This window comes from Sinohyriopsis cumingii, chromosome 17 (assembly GCF_028554795.1).
Source record: "Sinohyriopsis cumingii isolate HCF-2022 chromosome 17, ASM2855479v2, whole genome shotgun sequence".
NCBI lineage: Eukaryota > Metazoa > Mollusca > Bivalvia > Unionida > Unionidae > Sinohyriopsis > Sinohyriopsis cumingii.
The window spans coordinates 95,624,713-95,644,472 of record NC_142977.1 but is presented as its reverse complement, the minus strand read 5'-3'; the positions used below and the strand labels follow the sequence as shown (position 1 = coordinate 95,644,472).

The window sequence follows — 19,760 nt, the reverse complement described above, 5'->3', positions numbered from 1 at the left end:
TATGAGGTAGACATGAGATTAAAATGTCATAATTGTGAAAGGTATATAAAGTGTTTTCTTGTTTGTTCTTTATACAGCACATGTCCCAGATACGACTGATGTACAATATAGGATACGGCATGTCCCTCGTCTCGCTGCTATTCGCCATTCTCATCATTTCCTGCTGCAGGTAATCTCAGACATAATCTAGGTTCCGAATCAAATGTGTTCAGTAACTGTACTCATTGGCTATCCTCCATCACATTTTGCATCAATTTCTATTGTACAATACACAGACGCAGATCAATTTCTATTGTACAATACACAGACGCAGATCAATTTCTATTGTACAATACACAGACGCAGATCAATTTCTATTGTACGATACACATACGCAGATCAATTTCTATTGTACAATACACAGACGCAGATCAATTTCTACTGTACAATACACATGCGCAGATGCCATGTTTGGGTCCATGCTTTCAGCTCTGTACATCATCACTTACATAGAAAATGTAGCATTCAATCAGTCACTAAAACACTACAATATTATTTCATCATTTGCTTTTTTAAGAATAGGGAGAGACGAAGAAAGAGACATGGTACATGATTGAACATAAAATGTATCGTTTGACATACATAGGAAAACAAAATTACAAAAAAGGTATGTGGACGACAAGTCAGAAAACACAAAAACGAATTACGTATTACAATAATCAGTATGTGAAACATGAAGATAACCAAAGTGGAAATAAACAAGCAAGCAGACAAACGAACAAAAAGCAAGAAAGCAAATGTGCTATGGTTTATGCCTTCGTTTAAATTATGAACATTTTGTGAAGGCCAAGTAATAAACTTCAGATGTAAATTAATAAGCATTACACCTTATTCTTGTCATCAACTCCAGTTAACCCAAATATTCCACAAATGTTTAAAGACATGTAAATCTACTAAACAGAAAACAAATGTTTTGCATAGAAGCCATTCAACAATTTTGATAAATGCACTTTAAGAATAATGGCTCTGTTCATATGCAGAGAGTAAAGCATAATATGAAATTCTAGCGAAATCAGCTTCCTTGGGCAATATGGATTCCAACAACTGGATGCTAATTATATCATTATCCTTTAATTGAAAGTGTACTTAAGTTAGTAAAGTTGACATATATATACAATATCTCCTACCTTAAATATTCTCAGCATGTATTTTAATGTTTTCTAATTTCATGGTGTTTGTTTTTGTAATCATATCATTATATGTTTTTTTATCTTATAGGTGTTGTCCAATGTTGAAAAGCGCTTACAGCTTCTAAAGATTAGGCGCTATACAAAGTCCTCATTAGTATTATTATTATAATATATATATATATATATATATATATATATATATATATATATATATATATATATATATATATATATATATATATATATATATATATATATATATATATATATGTGTGTGTGTGTGTGTGTATGTGTGTGTGTGTGTGTGTGTGTGTGTGTGTGTGGTATTTACTCTATGGTATAAAACTGTTGTTTGAATGTGAAACAAGTTTTTAATTCAACCAACAACGGCATCATATAATCTCTACTAATTATAATATTCCAACAAATCATAATTAGAGATAATTTAATGGAAAAAAATATAATGATTGGTAAATAACCTAAGGAATATTAAACTTAACATCGGGGTTTTGTAGATCCCACACGATGGCTGATGAAATGAACTCAGTTGTAACAAGTGATGAAACGTATTTATTCTTTCAACACAGCAAGTGTGTGTCAAAAGAAAAAGTAATCGAATTGAATATTTTATGTGCAAAGAAATTAAAAACAGAACTTCTGTTAAATATTTGTATCGTTCATTGCTGATGCAAATTGAGATGCCTCATATGTTGCCTATCAACCACGGTGAAATAAAGCTTTTGTCACTTCAATTCACTGTTACAAGATTTTCCGTGCACTATTTTTGTCGATTTCACGCTTTTCCGATCCTCATCGAGTTATAACCCATACATCAGAGTAAAAATCATAGCAGAGAATTTACCACCAGCTGTGGCTCTATAACTTATTTTGTAACTATTCAAAAGTATTTACTCTTTATACATGAGAGAAGCGAGTCGAACCTACGTACGTCACTGTTTAATTGAAACTTCAGTATGCTATTAGGGTATTAATTCATAAACTAGAATAAGAACAAATAACAGACCTTTGCTATCATATATCCAGGATCAAAATACGAGTAGTGATTTTTCAGTTTGCACATTGTTTTGTACCTATAATACGTAAGCTCTTATAAGAATGAGGACTTTGCAAATATATTTTGTATATTAAAAATAGACTAAGTAATATTCACTTGTTCACACGCTGAGATTTTTAGGTAAAAAATGTTTCGTTCAATAAAGTCTTAAGTTTCTGCAAAACAGCTACAATTCATACCGTATTAATTGACAAGACAATATGACATAACGTGAGAATCCTTATATAAAATCTCATTGTTGAAATGTGGGAACTAAATAAATAGTGCAGTGCAATAGCGAATAGCGCTAATAATTTAAGAGGTCACAAAACACAATAACTAGTCAAACGTTTTATGTTTGTTAAATTTAAAAACTTGATTGTATGACTTTAAAAGACTGATAAAAACACGAACACAAAACACAATATGTATATAACTGTCACCGCTCCGCCTGCCTCTGACTCGGTAGGTCGCGGGTTCGTGCCCCGGCCATGACATTCCAAAGACTTACACACATGTACTAGATTGGCGCTTACCTTTAACAGGTTAGTGTTAGGACTGGTCGGCCTAGTGTCAGGATAATGTGACTGGGTGGGACATCATACTACATGTCTGCGGCATGATGACTCAGTGCTAGACATCACTATAAACTTCGACATTGCAGACATCGTAACGATATGACTGAAAAACTGTTAAAGTAAAGTTTAACATCCAAATCAAATACGCACAATCACACATGGATAACTGTCAACTAGATCGTTATTTAAGTACATGTCATGCCATTATTTTGGTGCCGTCTACTTCGTTCTAGTCTGAGCGAAACTAAAATTTAGTGCAAATTAGTGCAACAAGCTTAGAGAAGATCTTAGTCACAAACCTATATAAATAAATCATGTTGAAGACCTTCTCTCAGTAGCGGAGGTAGTGTGGTTTTCATTGGGATTATCCTGCTGCTTAAATGAACAAACGATAAGCTGGCATACGGATTTGGCTAAAATTAGTTCGCATGCGTAATAATAAATGCTTATATATCAGCATTTTTCATTCGACATGGTATCACTGATACATCTCTATTAAAGGTAGGTAGTTAGTCGTGGCAGATAAGGCATCATCATTTAAATCTATGGCAATGCATTTTACTGTGGATTAGAGTTACACGTGGTCATTTTAAAATAACTGAGCGCGCAGCTATCGATTGGCTTGTTCCCCAGTTGATGCTGAATACTACTATAAGCAGTGCGTCCGAAGTTTCCATGTATTTCGTTTGCCAAGTTACCTAACGGGTGTCGAATTTAACCACATACGGTTGCAATCAGTGGAGGCGACTTTTAAGGCTAATTCTGTTTAGGAATCTTTGATGCGACAACCCGCTTAATTCACTATCAAAAAAGGAATGAATTCTCTCCGTGACTGTTTAGGTGAATTAATCAGAGTATGACTCTGGGGAAGACAGAGTAGAGCATGATAAACTCATGTTAGCAAAATTTTACTTTGGAAATTTAATATAGCATGTAAGTTAATATTTGCATCTGATATGAAATGAATAAACCCTGTTTGAACTGTAACGTTCAGAACATTACACAACTTGAGCAATTCTTAAAAACGAAAAAGAAGCAGAAATGTCAGAAATAGTTTTGGGGTTATCAAATGACAAAAACATGAACTAAACGCATGGTATAAATGCCTGGAATGAATATATAATATTTAACAATTCATATTGATTTCTCTTAATCAAAATATTGCATGGTATCTATATTCAGTTATTCGATTTTAACCTTGAGAATATCAAGGTTTGGATCGTTTTGATCCATGCTACATTTAATTTTCATCATCTAAGTTTGTAATTGATCCAGTAAGTTGTTCTTGTGGTTCTAATTATAATTTCACTCACACTTCTTTTGATTCTGTTTTCGCCTATGTGTTTGGTCATTTCTCTTAAATCATTATTTCCCTACAACTGCCACAAAGCATTAACACAGAATCAGTTTATCTTACACTGTTATCACACCAACTACAAAGTCATCAACTAAAGTTTTAATCTCCATATATTTTTGTTTCCTCTCATCGATTTATTAGTTTTGTAACTGCAGAAGCTGAGATTGTAAAGCATTGTAATTTTCCTTCTTGTATGTCTCTGAGACATATCTAACTAGTTATCCTTTGTTCAATTAGATAGAAGTAGTTTGGCACTTCTATGGGTCTCTGCATAACAGTCTGTAAAGTTTATGAAGCATTAAACCTTTGGGTAAATTAATATTGAGCATGAGAAATTTTCTTTTTGTTGTTTTCTATTTGTTTCTGCAGCTTGAAATTTTGGTTGTATTTTAATTTGATCGTTGTTCTATAATTGTAAGCTTACTATGTACATTTTTTCTCTCTGTCCCCATATTTTGTATTTTAATTTGATCGTTGTTCTATAATTGTAAGCTTACTATGTACATTTTTTCTCTCTGTCTCCATATTTTGTATTTTAATTTGATCGTTTTTCTATGATTGTAAGCTTACTATGTACATTTTGTCTCTCTGTCTCCATATTTTGTATTTTAATTTGATCGTTGTTCTATAATTGTAAGCTTACTATGTAAATTTTTTCTCTGTCTCCATATTTTGTATTTTAATTTGATCGTTGTTCTATAATTGTAAGCTTACTATGTACATTTTTTCTCTCTGTCTCCATATTTTGATATCTTTGTCTTTATCTCCATAGTCTTACATACATGAAATTCAACTCGCTTATGAACATACGTGATAATACGATTGTTGTTTATATTTAGGTCACCAGTTTTATTCTCCTGACATTGATGACACTTTCTTTCTTCTACTGGATTATTATCTACTGGATTATTATCAACTGGATTATTATCAGCAGGATCTCTTAAGTAGAATGTTTCCCATTAACTTCAGGTGAAATACATACTCTACATTCATATAATGAAAATCTATTATTTTCCGTTCTTCATCTTTATTACTGATCTCCAACCTTTATAATTGTTTGTATGTGCTATCTACAGCATATGAAATGAAATCCCCTCGAAAAGCATTTTAACAGGTAAGGGCTCAAGCAAATAAGAATAGCTCACATTCAAGTAGTTTTTTCTGTAATTGATCTGGTATTGGAAAACTGAATCTCAGCAATTAGTAGCTAAAGTTAGTTATGCGTATTTTATAATTATTGCTCAAAAAATTAATAATACATTTTATCGACTAAGTATCAGTAATTTTTTTGTCGTCATTATTAGCACTAATTCCCTTTACTTACAGTTCAAGACTATAGAAAAGAAACCATCATGAATGAAAACAACTTCTGATACATTCTTATATGAAATGTATTAGAAGATATACTTTTTGGTTACTTGAAATAGTGCAATTGCCGTCTAAAAATCTACTGTATGTATCAATTGGATTTTATAAAATACCACTTTCTCGGGTTGTCCATCTATGATAGTGTAACTTTCTTTTTATGTAGCGTTAAAAAAACAATCAGTAGTTACATATGTGTATCTTTAACTTCGTTTTTTTTTATAGGTTCTTGATTTATAACTTCATAGCACACGTTGTATCATATGGCACATCCCGCATTGGTGTAATCTTCTCTAAAATATATTCCCTACTTATTTCCATTCCTCATTCTAAAACAGATTAAATCTTCAATATTGTTGGCTTTTTGTGTTTTTTCCCATTACAGTTTTACTCTTTGTATTAGTTGTACTCTGCACCTAACATACAGAATTCCTTGTAACTTTTTTTATTCGCTTGTATTGCTTTGCTAACGACATCAACACTATTCGAGTGACTTAGATCAGAGGTTACAGTCTCGTAATGTTTTGAACTTTTAATGTATACAAGCTTGCTGCAAACCTCAAGAGGTTACACCAGATCAACTAAAAGCCAGAGGAGTAGCCACTCCAAAATTAACAGCTGAAACATCCGCCATCTAAATGTATTTCCACTTCAAATTTTGCATACTATTATATATATATATATATATATATATATATATATATATATATATATATATATATATATATATATATATATATATATATATATATATATATATATATATATATATATATATATATATATATATTCTAATATGATCGATCTCTTTGTTCAAACTATTCTGAATTTCGTTGATCTTTCTCAGCCTAAAATAATGCCATTGTCGGATTGTCGGCAGGAGGTAAGATAAACGCCATGGTCTTGCATTGGTATTTTCTCTCTCATTCAGAACTTATACAAATCAGATACTCGAAACGTAGAGCTAATGCTTGTTAAAACAGGAATTATATCAGATTTACCAGGGGTTTTCGATTTCGCCTTTGCTAATGCGTTGTTCGCTCCTCTCACATAACGTTTTCGCTTTTCTTGATTTACTTTCAAATACTGAAACATAATTATCACCAACTGAACTAGTATAATTTAATGTCGCATGTTAAACAGTACTAATTACGATGTTTCTCTCACTTGCCAATTATTTGCTAAAATTATGTATCAATTAAGACATTTCTGGAATGGATTTGCTTGTTATTTTTGCATAAATATTTTTATCTGGCCTTTTTATTGTTTGCAAATTGCTTATCAGATTCAATATATTTTATTTAAAAAATAGAGCTCGTTATGTGGGCTTTTTAGTACATAAATCACAAACCAAAGACAGCAACTATAAAGCAATACATTTTGCTTGGGCTACGTGTATCTTGCTAGCAGAGTTATCTCAGCTGTAAATTTATTTTTATTTTTCTCTTGTTGTAACTTTTCTGCTTTGGCTTTTGCACATTCTTATGAAGGTATTCCAAGATGTTTTCCAGTTCAACTGTATGTCAGTCTTTCTTCTATATGAATTTCCGATGCCCACTAGAATTAGAAATTCAGTTTTACTTCTACGAGCTTTTACGCTCCACACATTGCCATATATTTATTTTGCAAAAGGTTACTAATTTTGCAAATTTGATTGTTTCAGATTAACCGAATCTTTCAACACTATCTATAAAGAATAAATTTTTCGCGTTCTCATTAATTTGTTTGACTCTTCAACCCTTAAATGAGAGAATAGAACCTGCCGCGATGAAATTCACAAACACGTATATGAAAACACGTCCAATGCATGCTTGTCGGCGATGGTCGAAATTTAATGCTAAAGACAAAATTGCAATATTATCCCGGTAGACTGAGTAAAATGTAGAAGATGGTTGGATTAGAACAATCATGGCATTGTACCAGAAATAGGGACTTATTTTGGATTTATTTATTAATTCTACTCTCTTATCCTGACATCTTGGAAGGCTTACACCGTTGACAGGTGGGGTCCACACCGAACTCTATCACGAGAATAATATATTCCCAAATAACATTTTGTTTTTAAATCTTACATTATAATTCTGAAATTTTGTTGTTGATTTTGCAACTGAAAAGTTTTAAAATGCGCTCTAGGGAACTTTTATGAGACAAGTCTCTGCAGACTACATAGCGCGTGGAATCTGTAGTACGTGCGCAAGCATCTCATTTGTGAATAATTCGTAATCCGATTATGCCTGATTCTAAAAATTATGTCAGCACAGCTGTCAAAGAGCTTTGGATTCATTGAAATTTATTGAACAAACTAAGCTGTAACTATGTTACCTTCCCACGCGTGCCGTTATAATTTCTTTTCCGTACGTTCACACTAAAATAAGTTTAGTTTGTGGTTTGTTCTTTATTTAAGAGATAAGAAGTAATTAACAAGCTGTCTCTGTTTAGCCAAATATGATCATTATCTCATTCTCGGTAAACTTACGGTCTGCAGCACAACATTATCATTCCACCCTAAAATTTATGCATAAAAGATTTCACTAACTTGTAATATATCAATAACAAATCCTGTTCTTGCCTTGCACGCTGCCTAGTTAAGCTGATTCTGCCAAAATCTCATGTGAATTTTGCTCTCTATCTGTTAGCAGTCACCACTATCAATTTTTTTTAAAAAGGGAAAACATCATACATTTATTGAGCTTCGAAGCTCGCCAGGGTCGAACGTCGAGCTTACTAAGAGGTAAGTAATAAGAAATAGGGGGGTATGCCGCCAAGGTATTAACTTTTTATAATGTTCAAAAATTCCTTCGCAAACATTTTCCTTGCTGAGCCAGAGTTCTAACCTGATCCGTGCTTAACAACGGATGCATGAAGTTTCGATTTTAAAATTAGGAATAAATTTCTAGCAAATAAAAATGTGAATCATTTTTCAAGAGGATTTACCAACATGTCATTCATTTCAAGCAACGGGTCGGCCATATATTTTTCATAGAATCCTTGTAGTTTTTAGACGTGCGTGTAAACTTGAAAGAAAAAAGATTAATATATTACGGAAATACATCCTCATATTCTCTACTAAATATTAGGTTACATGAAACGTTACTGGTGGGGGAAAAAGAACAGTTTATAAGCCCATTACAACCCAAATTATGGGATGTCCTCATAAACAATATTTAGCACACCTTAATCCAGAAAATTATATTTTGACGCACTTATCGGTGCCTTTATATGTGTGCAGTATAATAAGATTGGTTTCATTGGTTATTTGTCGATATACACGAGTCAGCCACAACGTATTCTTCTTGCACGATACACACGTGCCAGCAATTGTGCATATATACGGAAGAGTTTATACATTCAGGTGGTAAGTATAGAACTTTTAAGCTACTTATCATTTTTTTCTGAGTTATGATTGTAATTTGTTGAAATATGCGAAAATTCAAGTGAATAGTATGCGTATCGCTCTTTAACCACCGTGGTTCATCGATGGGCAGGTTATGATTTAGGCGGATGTGACGCCACGCGTAATGACCACAAGCCTAAAAAATAGCTCAAAGTGGGCAGTCTTGAACCCTACGGGCAAACTTATTGTGTGTGAGTGTGATGTGTGATTTTGATTTTTAATGTAGCTTTAACAATTTTTCAGTCATCACTGGGGCATCATGCCGCAGACATATGGCATTACGTCCTACCCAGTCACATTATCCTGATATCAGGCCGACCAGTCCTAACACTAACCTCTTAATGCTGAGTACCTAGCGAGGCATCTGTTAGTACCATTTTTATAAGTCTTTGGCGTGACTCGGCCTGGGTTCGAACCCGCGACTTCCCGGACGCAGAATTATTATTCTAAGAAACAGTTTAACAATTAGTTAGCATTATTACAGCCAATAGGATGACAACTCTTCCTCTGTTCATAGAAGAGACTATTACATGTTTTTCAGCAGGATGAAGATGAAGAGGTGGTGATGCCGTGGGTTAAAATTGTTTCTCATTTAGACGATCATATTATTTTTTTTCGTTTAGCATTAGTTAACATTTTGTTTGAAAGTGTGGATAGTTACAGACAGACAAAAAAGAGGAATTTATAACCTATTTCTCAGAAAATAAATTAAACAAGTATTCTAACTATTAGTAATAATATGAGTGCTTTATTCATGTTATAAGTCTCTAAAATTATGTGCTATATGGAGTATACATCTAATTCATCCTCACGTCTTTCACTAGTTTGAGGCAGATTGTTACAGACTGTTTAATAGCTGCTATAGTCATCCCTTTTAAAGCATCACTATTTATAGTGGAGCTGACACATATTTCAAATGATTTTCAAAGTTATTTTTATATTGAATAGCACTATCAATGTACATAACCACGTCGTACGGTACCAACAAAAAAATTCAAAACCAGCAGCTTTTTATTATGTGCCTTTTGAATCTCAAAAATAATGTTGAACATTTTTTAAACATTTTAATATGAGTCATTACACAGTTTTCGTTGAAACATATTGTTTAATATATGTATTGCTTTGAACACTAATTATACAGCTCTGATACCTTCGTTTAATCTCTAAATATTTTCGTGTCTGAATTCTTCGCTATTTGCAACAGGAAGCACACGTTATTTTTTGTTCGGATTTATTTTGCGATTAGCTATAATATATGGCATCTTAACGTTATACCATTACAGCCCATTTCTTAATATTGTTAATTAGTTCTATTATATATTTCATATTATGCTAATTGTTTGTAAGTTTTGTTTAAAACAAAACCGATCAGTTTGTGTAACTAACATGTACTTATTCTTATCATCTGTACGATCATGAAAAGCAGGAATGTTAGAACTGTTAAAAAAAAATAATTGTGGAATTATTTCAAATTGATATTGTTGAGGTTTAAAGGATTTTCTCCAGGTAATGTGAGAGGACATTCCGACGATAATTTTCGTGCTTTAAAATAATTGTGAAATATGTTTACACATTATATTTACCCCATGCACGTGTTATATTTTACATATCAATAAGATATTTCACAATCAAAAATTCTTGGCATCCAAAATCGCCCAGTGATACATGCTACCTTCTGCTTTATATATTCGCTGACACTTCGATAACAAGTTTAAGGTGCGATTCCAAAAATCTTGAATGGCTTCCATGACAAATAATTACATTCGGCGTAGAAACAATTATCTCTGTTCTGTGTCTTTACTAATGGGAGCGGTAACGTGAGTGTCAGGAGATAGATAAGGCAATGTGCAGGCTATTTTTTTTAAAAATCTGATATCCACTGAATTATTACGTTTTTAAATTAAAAAAATGTTATCAGAATGATGGGAGGAGATCATGAATTTCATCAAACCATCAATCTCAGTTCAGGGTATTATTTAAAAACAAAGAAATTGTTTTTATATTTTGATGATGGAACATATAGTAATTATGAGTTTGAAATATTTATATTCAAGCGAATCTTTTTTAACGTAGGCAAGGAAATTGTATGGAAAATTGAGATATTTTTTAAGATATTTATCCATTTCTTAAATTTTAAAACACATCCAAAGATTACGTAGGTTCTGAGCCAATGGTGTGCCCAGTCATTTGGGATAGGGGAACAAACGGTCTGGCGGTCAATTACTGTTATATAATGATACGCATTTTTTGTAGCCTGAAAATATAGTACTAAGGTTTAAATGGGTTTAATATATGAATCAGTTAGCGACAACAGGTCAGGTAGAACCTAAGCTCAGTAACGGAGTAATATTCGACGGGTTTTATTTTACAAAGGAAAAAGAGTTTAAGATGGTCGTATTATCATCATAACAGCATGTATAATAAATTCTGTATCATTGGTCATGGCGGTCAAAATATATCTTGTATTCTACTCAATGGGATATATTTTCAAGGTTAAGATTATAGATCAAATCACTTACACTAAAACTATCCTGCTTCCACAAAGGGCTAGGTGGTTAACATAAAGTTGCATGTTTAAGTTATACAAAGTGCATAACTAACGTTTTGGAAGCTCAGACAAAATATTCAATTTCAAGAGAGAATAATGCTTACACTTATGATATAATGTCTTTACATAGATTTCTGAAATCACAGAAGGTCCAAATCGTGCACCCATTGGGATTTTGGTTGGGCCCACTTAGTTAACATATTTGATTTAAATAAACTTAATATATAAAGATTTATGTAGCAATGTGAGGAAAGGCTTTCAAGAATAAATATTTCAAGACGTTATCTACCTTTTTGCGGGTATTTTACTGGCTTTGGAATAAATGACTGAATTTCCAATTTAGAAAAAGAACTAAATATGGTATGATTAAATTATAGTAAAATACTTTTTCTGACTATCAGACGAAGCCGTGAGATAAGCATATTATACCGTTGTAAACGGTATATTTCACAACCATAGACTTATTTCTTATTTAATATTAACATGATTATCATCTATAAGAATAATTGGCTACCTAGCCACGTTTTGTTTCTTTGTTTTCACTATTCTTAAGACTAATATACGTTCGACCTCAGTTTCATTACAGTTCTTCATGAATTATTCAGCAATTAAATGTTATTCTATAACTAGTATGTATATACGTCAAACCTGCTAGAATATCAAATAGAATTTTCCATACTCAGTGTCTAAGGAGTATGATTTCATAGTTATGGTGCCTTATAGGTTCATATCAGTCTAGTAACTGATAAATTGTCTTATAAATTATGCGATCATGTTAGTATACTAATAAACATCGGCTCAGTGTAGTAGATATTGTTTCTCTTTCAGACGCCTATATTGCAAAAGCAATACCTTGCATATAAATTTGTTCCTAGCCTTCATACTTCGAGCAACTGTTTCCTTTATCAAGGATAATGTCTTCGTGAACGATATAGGATTACCAAAAGATGTCATCTATAAAAGCGATGGACAAGTAATCTTCAATGAAGAAGTGTCGGTATGTAAAAGTTCATGGGATGGTTTAGTGTAAAAAAAACAAACTACGTGGACAAAATCAGTAGGGTATTTTTATAACAATATTTTGTCTGTTCTTGTCACGAGAATTTTCTAACTGTCGTAGATGTGTCGTTATGGTCATATTTCCGCGGACCAGTAGTACCGTGTAAAAATATCGAACGCTAAAAAGTTGCAGCAATGGACCTCTTACAAAAGAAAGAAAGTAGAACAATATGTGTAGCCTGAACAACGCTAAATATCATTTTGATATTTAATGTAAAAATGCTTGCTTTTATTCAAAAAACAAAATTGGTTTTCTGGCTCTTCTTTTGCACGTTTTCATGAGAAGTTCTGCAACCCGAAATCATCAAGGGTAGGGCATCGTAAGTTTGTGATTGACGAAATGGAGCCCTGGGGCGAGCGTTGAGTTTGTCGTCCCACGCCGTCGGAATAAATGCCAAAGCTGCAAAATGACGCAACCTCCCTAAAACAACTCCTTGAGGTCGCCGGTATCGCCTGCCACTTTCGACGGGTCTGATCCCGGGAAGGTGGTAAGGATCAATCGGTCTGATCATTATCTATTAAAAAAAGTTGTAGTAGTCCCAACTACGCTTAATGTTTCAACTTTGTGTTGAATTGTCTGTATTATAAACTGCGATGTTACCCTATGAAATCGACTCTGGAGAATTTGTTTCCTAAGGAAAAAAATTCACATTGAAGCTATTTTTCTGCAATATAGAGCTTCTATTAACTGTTAATCTTCTCCATCCGTCAAGCATTGATTAGCTTTTGCGTTAAGGACCGTTTTCAGTCATTATGTTTGGACATTATGTCATCAACATATTCCTCGTTTTGTTTAACGTAACATGATGATAATGAGACTCAAGGAACAGCCAACCCTCGTCTAACATTAGGACTTTATCGTGTAAGATGGGTGGCGTTTATATAGGATCGAGGTATTTCCGTATTGTGTTAACATTTGGAGATACCATTGTCACTCAAAAAAGCATTCTTAAATGTACTAAGGTAAAAATCATTTGCTCTTAGACTTAGTTGGGAAACGTTAAGACCTGAGGGAAAATGTATTGGTGATTACTGTAAAATTAACTTATTCAGGTTTATTAAAGTAGGGAAATATACCGTTACACAGGGTGCGGAAAGGGTAGTACGATAAATGAACCTCCCAAAAATGTGTTGGTATTGATAGGCGATATGCAGGTATGATGTCACATGTTTATTAAAATGTGCAATTTCATGCATGCAAATCTTTCCGGAACAAACCAGCGTGCACTTTAGACACATACTGGTAATTGGTAACAGTCATATCTGAGAGCGAAATTCAAAAGGCCACAGGACAGCTGTTTGTGTTATTCGACGTGGATTTACAAGTCACCAAACGTAGGATTTGCTCCGGAAACATAATGTACATGAAACTAAAAGAACCCTTAAGCCGACGGTAGCCTCAAAGCCGCAAGAAATAGAGGTAAATGTATAAAATGTACATGGACGTGCAGAGCTAAAATTGGCTGCAAATTATTTCGGATTTTAATGAATAGGTGATATCAGCCCCTAAACCGAAAATCAATATTGTCACGGGCGAGGGGCTTATTTATCGGTATAAGGGAAGGGGGTGAAAGTAACTAAACCTTGTATTCTTACCTGCTTTGGTCAGCTCTATTTAGAAAAAAAAAACTATCCAGTTATCGTAATTGTAATTGCTTATATCCTATCAGAAGATAGAACTCATCGACTGCCACGATTGGCGTAAGACTTTCTTTCACTTTCCAGCCTCGAGATCGGTCATCAGAGACAATATATGAACTATGGGAAGTTCACTGGAAGCCAACCAGATGAGTCCATAGCAATCTGGGTACTGGCGGCGACAAAAGCAGCAGCTGGCTATTTGCCAGTTTGTGCTTCAGGATGGCCGCACATACCACACACATAAGAGCACTACAAGATAGCAGAGACCTGCTCTTTCTTCTTTAACAATTCGAACTTCCTCGCGGAAAAGGTGTTTATGAAGAACCACGCAGCTACGGGGTGTCCAAAGAACTAACGGTTTTAAGTCCATGCCGACCATACTTGATGACATTCAAAAGACCTGTGATGTGCACGGCCAAGGTGGTCCATTTAATATGCATGAGAGCTGTTGCATTGACAACACGGTCAGCATCGGAACGGAAACCTGCTAGACAGTCTGCATTCAGTACGCGGGGTAATGTGCTACCTAAAGAGGATCTCGTGGGCTTGTGACAACTTAAAAGCTGGATACCTGCCACCATGTAACTCCTGTGCTATTTGTCAAGCACTCTCAGGAGCAAAACTGACTCGCGATTGTGTTGCAGAAGTACATGGTACAGAACAGCAAGCTGAACAGGCTTGAGGTTAGCCTGGCTATTATTGCTAATGAAACACAAAGACACAGAAAATGTCTAGCTACCAGACGACAGAAACAATGGGTTGCTCACCACCCGACCCACCATCAGAACCGTGAAGGACAAAAATAATCGTACGGTCTGTTTTGGCTTTGACTGGAAATTGAAAGGTTCACGCTCTAGTGGCCCAAACGTTTTACCAAATGTACTCCCAGATTTATTCATCTCCTTCCTAAAGCGGTCGCTTCATCTCGCGTTTGTAGCGAAGCTTATCGTTAACCAGCTCTCCAGCTCTTCACGTTTTCGTTCTCTAGGCGGCATGAAGTTCGTCCATGGTTTCTTCGCCGTGTGGCCGCACTTTGTTAGCGCTTTTGGTTTGTAGCGTTGAAAATAGATAGTTTGACCCAGAGGATGTGAATTTATTAATTACTGCGCCGCCAATCATCAAAGCCGTCATTCTCAGAGATATCAGAGAGCAGCCCTACTTCAGAATGAGGTGTAGTACGAGACCCTCTTTAATCAGCTTGTTTTTCGTGACAATAGCAGCACCTACACTGAGAATGGACATGCACACATTGTAGCAATAGAAGTTATGCCTTGGGTTTACCCTCTTGAAGATGTTCTTGGCCAGATCAGAACTCCCACCTTTAGTAGGCCCGATTGACATATTGCGTGGCTTCTAAAGACATCGTATTAACGTGGATAACTACTCCACATCAGATGGATCCAGTTTACTGTAAAATTCCGTGGCACTTGTTGTATGTATGAGGAGTCTCTCTTGTGACAGCACAATGGCATCTCCTATAACTACAGACCCTCCGACACGATACATCCAAGCCAGATTTTCTGCCCCTTTCATGATCCTTGGTAGTAGACTTGGCAGAAGTTATTCTGTCGCTATAGGCACAACGGATGTTTCGTTGGGCGACTGTGCCCCTTTTCTAATTTTATAGTTTCTACCCCTTTCCTTCCCACGTCCATATTTGTGATGAATAATATCACCCTCTTATCTCTCTTAGGGCTTCGTTGGGGTGCTACATATATTTCGACAGCACCCCCCTCGACTGTTGGGCTTGTTTCATCATTTGCATCCCTGTCTTTCTGACCCTACTTGTTGGGTATTGATGTTCAAATTGGCAGTGCTCGAATGTTGTTAAGGTTGCTGTAAGCCGTGCCATACACATGCCGTTGCGGTAATGAACCATTCCGAATAATGTTGTGTGCACATAAATGTTTCGTTAGCGATAACTGTCTTACTTGCTGACGTATCATACCACACGTGATGAACCAACTCTTCTGATGTAGATATAAATGCTGAACAGTTAATGCGGACTGTCTGAAAAAATATCTTGGAGCTGACAAATATGTTTTCGCCCACAAATCCCGTTTGCATTGACAAAACTTTGTGTGCGCCCAATTGTATATGAGAAAAATAAAAATGCGCGTGAGTTCTAGTCGTTTTACAGTGTGGTAGTTTTCTCTGAGGCAAAAGGTAAACAGCAGGAGAGCCCCTAGTCGGCGCGGGTCTGTCCATTGAGGCTTTCAAAGTATTTTGGTATCATTGGATTTGGTGGTGGTGGTGGTGGTTAAGAAAGGGGGATCGTGCGCCTTCAGCTGGAAAGTTTAGATGCACCTTGTGGGGGAGTGGATCTTGACGGGCGTCAAGTTCTAGGTGTTCGCCTCCTTTTTCCCCAAGAGGTTACTAAAAGGGGGTATGAGATATCCAGCCCCTTAAATATCTGTCATTATTACCTTCTGCTGCCATTTCACCTCCTCTTTAGCTGTCTATTCGTACCTTATGTCTAAAGTGCAAATTTCAGGAACATGTGACATTGTTAAGCTTTAAAAGATATATAAACTCGAAATCAGCGATAAGAAAAGAAACAATAATGGCATTAAGATAAACCAAGTAATGATATTCGGATGTTCAGTGTTGTTCCCATTTTGGACTTGACACGTCAAAACATTTGTACAAATTGGAAAGAGCTGGAGATAGCTGTACCTGTTTATAGTTGGGAGAAAAAGCTAGCCTTTGAAACAAAAAGTATTTGCACAAGATAAAACTAAGTAAAACAATGTAAGAACTTACAGACGTCCATCTGTTCTGGTATATTTTTACGGTACGACAAAACTCAGGTCGTGATTGTCTCAGTTAGAAGTGTGTTAGCGAATGCGCAAGCGTAACTACTGACACGTTATGAATCGTCCACTTGAATAATACGAGTTATAAATATGACATATGCGTCTTGCTTAATATATCTAATCAATTCATATTTCAGCATTGGGAATGCAAATTATTGTACACAATCTACATGTACTGTATATCCGTCAGCTATATGTGGATTTTTGTCGAGGGACTTTACCTTCATATGGTGGTCTACAAAACCCTTTTTACAGAGAGGCATGGAATCCGTATATACATCGTCCTTGGATGGGGTATGTATAGATTAAGGAAACATAAACGAAAAGTTCCTATTGTGTAAACAATAAGAGTGTTTAATTGGTGAACTATGTGAATGTTCAGCTACTACAATGCTATGTTAAACAAAGTGAAACTGGACCTGCTCAAGCATACAAAACATCGCGATATCTAAATGAACAACTATATTGGACAATTTAAAGGTATTCATTATTCTTGTAATTTGTCAGATTGAAGACAAAATTAAACAATTGAAAAACGACATGTGAAATATGCTATGAAATGTAGTAAACAAAAGTGATTCTGAACCAGGATATAAAATTTGTGAAATTACAAGAATAAGCAGTCAAGTTATTGTTGTCAAAAGAGCTGTGGGAACAGTTGTGCTAATTTTTGTTTTGTTTCGAAACGATGTGGTGGAGATAAGTGATGTACGATGTAATACTAACAATATCGATAATACTCTATATACTTTGAAAGCGATTCGGTGTAGTACCATTCGAGACTTTCTCTCCATCTTTTCAAGATGTGTGTGAGAATTTTAGATACTGGCGTTGTTAATCGCATTGACCGGAATACAACACAATAGTGTTTCTAAATAATACAAGTAATACAAATATTACATCAAAATTAATATGATCGTGCAGCTTAAATCCATGTAGGCTGAATATCAGCAACAAATTCAATAGTACGCTGTCATCTTTAATTTAAAACTAAACCTTTCATACAAGTATTTCTTTCATTCAGTATTTAATGGGTCGGTCAGAATTCAGTAGATAGTGTCACATAACACGACCTTTAATTTCTGTTTAAGATACAGCAACCATGTAAATGACTGAAACAGAGTCAAACGAATGAAGTAGACCGAGTTGAACCATTCATGCTGATATTAAATTACTATGGATACTATGACTTGTCGCATCAAGCTTCATGCTAATATTAAATTACTATGGATTCTATGACATGTTGCATTAGGCTTCATGCTAATATTAAATTACTATGGATACTATGACTTGTCGCATTAAGCTTCATGCTAATATTAAATTACTATGGATTCTATGACATGTTGCATTAGGCTTCATGCTAATATTAAATTATTATGGATTCTATGACATGCTGCATTAAGCTTCAGGCTGTTATTAAATTACTATTGATACTATGACATGTCGCATTAAGCTTCATGCTAATATTAAATTACTATGGATACTATGACATGTTGCATTAAGCTTCATGCTAATATTAAATTACTATGGATACTATGAAATGTCGCATTAAGCTTCATGCTAATATTAAATTACTATAGATACTATGACATGTCGCATTAAGCTTCATGCTAATATTAAATTACTATGGATACTATGACATGTCGCATTAAGCTTCATGCTAATATTAAATTACTATGGATAATATGACATGTCGCACTAAGCTTCATGCTAATATTAAATTACTATGGATAATATGACATGTCGCATTAAGCTTCATGCTATTATTAAATTACTGTGGATACTATGACATGTCGCATTAAGCTTCATGCTAATATTAAATTACTATGGATACTATGACATGTTGCATTAAACTTCAGGCTGTTATTAAATTACTATGGATACTATGACGTGTCGCATTAAGCTTCATGCTAATATTAAATTACCATAGATACTATGACATACTATGACATGTCGCATTAAGCTTCATGCTAATATTAAATTACTGTGGATAATATGACATGTCGCATTAAGCTTCATGCTATTATTAAATTACTGTGGATACTATGACATGTCGCATTAAGCTTCATGCTAATATTAAATTACTATGGATAATATGATATGTCGCATTACGAAATGCAAAATAGCAACAAAAAAGGAAATTTATAGCATACGTTCACAGTCCGTTTGCTGTCCTTTGATGGACCAAAACATTGAATATCCTGAAATTTTTGCATCTTCAGACGCTAGTAGCATATTCGGATTTAAGATTGATTTTTCCCGTAGCTTTACTCACTTTGACTGGAAATGGTCAACTTTTCATTACACACCTGTGTGATATTTCATTGATTAGAATAAGCTTTGCTTTAAAGTTTTTCATAATACTTAAATGACAAACAACCCATTCTTGTTGTTGATTAGACATGGTAGATTTCATACGGAAAATATATCACTAGCTGCTAAGCTTAACTTGTCATTAGGTACATATAGGACTCACGGTACTAATTCAGTTTCCATAGCAAACCTATGCAAACACCATGATATTAAAAATGCAATAACTTTAAATCTTTCTGTGCCCATGATCAAACCAATATTTATCAGTTTAGATGAAACCTGGATGTCAGCTTCTGTGTAGAGGAAAGGATATGAGCCGATGCATTTTCTGGACTTGCATGTGTTTGAAACATGTGCTTTCATTTCCGCACCAACGAATCAGGTGCTAATTTTCGTAATGAGTGTTCCAAACTCAAGACTGTTAAAGGACTGAAACTCCACAAATAAAACAATGTCTCTGTTTTTT

The 19,760-nt window shown here is 34.5% G+C and overlaps 1 protein-coding gene across 1 annotated transcript in view; it reads left to right on the top strand.

Annotated features, from left to right (window-relative positions):
- LOC149779475 (parathyroid hormone 2 receptor-like) overlaps positions 1 to 19,760 on the top strand; it is a 153,159-nt gene that overhangs the window by 79,042 nt on the left and 54,357 nt on the right. The window contains exons 5-7 of the mRNA XM_089940164.1: positions 78 to 169; positions 12,294 to 12,462; positions 17,119 to 17,275. Coding sequence (XP_089796290.1) covers positions 78 to 169; positions 12,294 to 12,462; positions 17,119 to 17,275 — 418 coding nt within the window. The remainder of the gene's footprint in view (positions 1 to 77; positions 170 to 12,293; positions 12,463 to 17,118; positions 17,276 to 19,760) is intronic.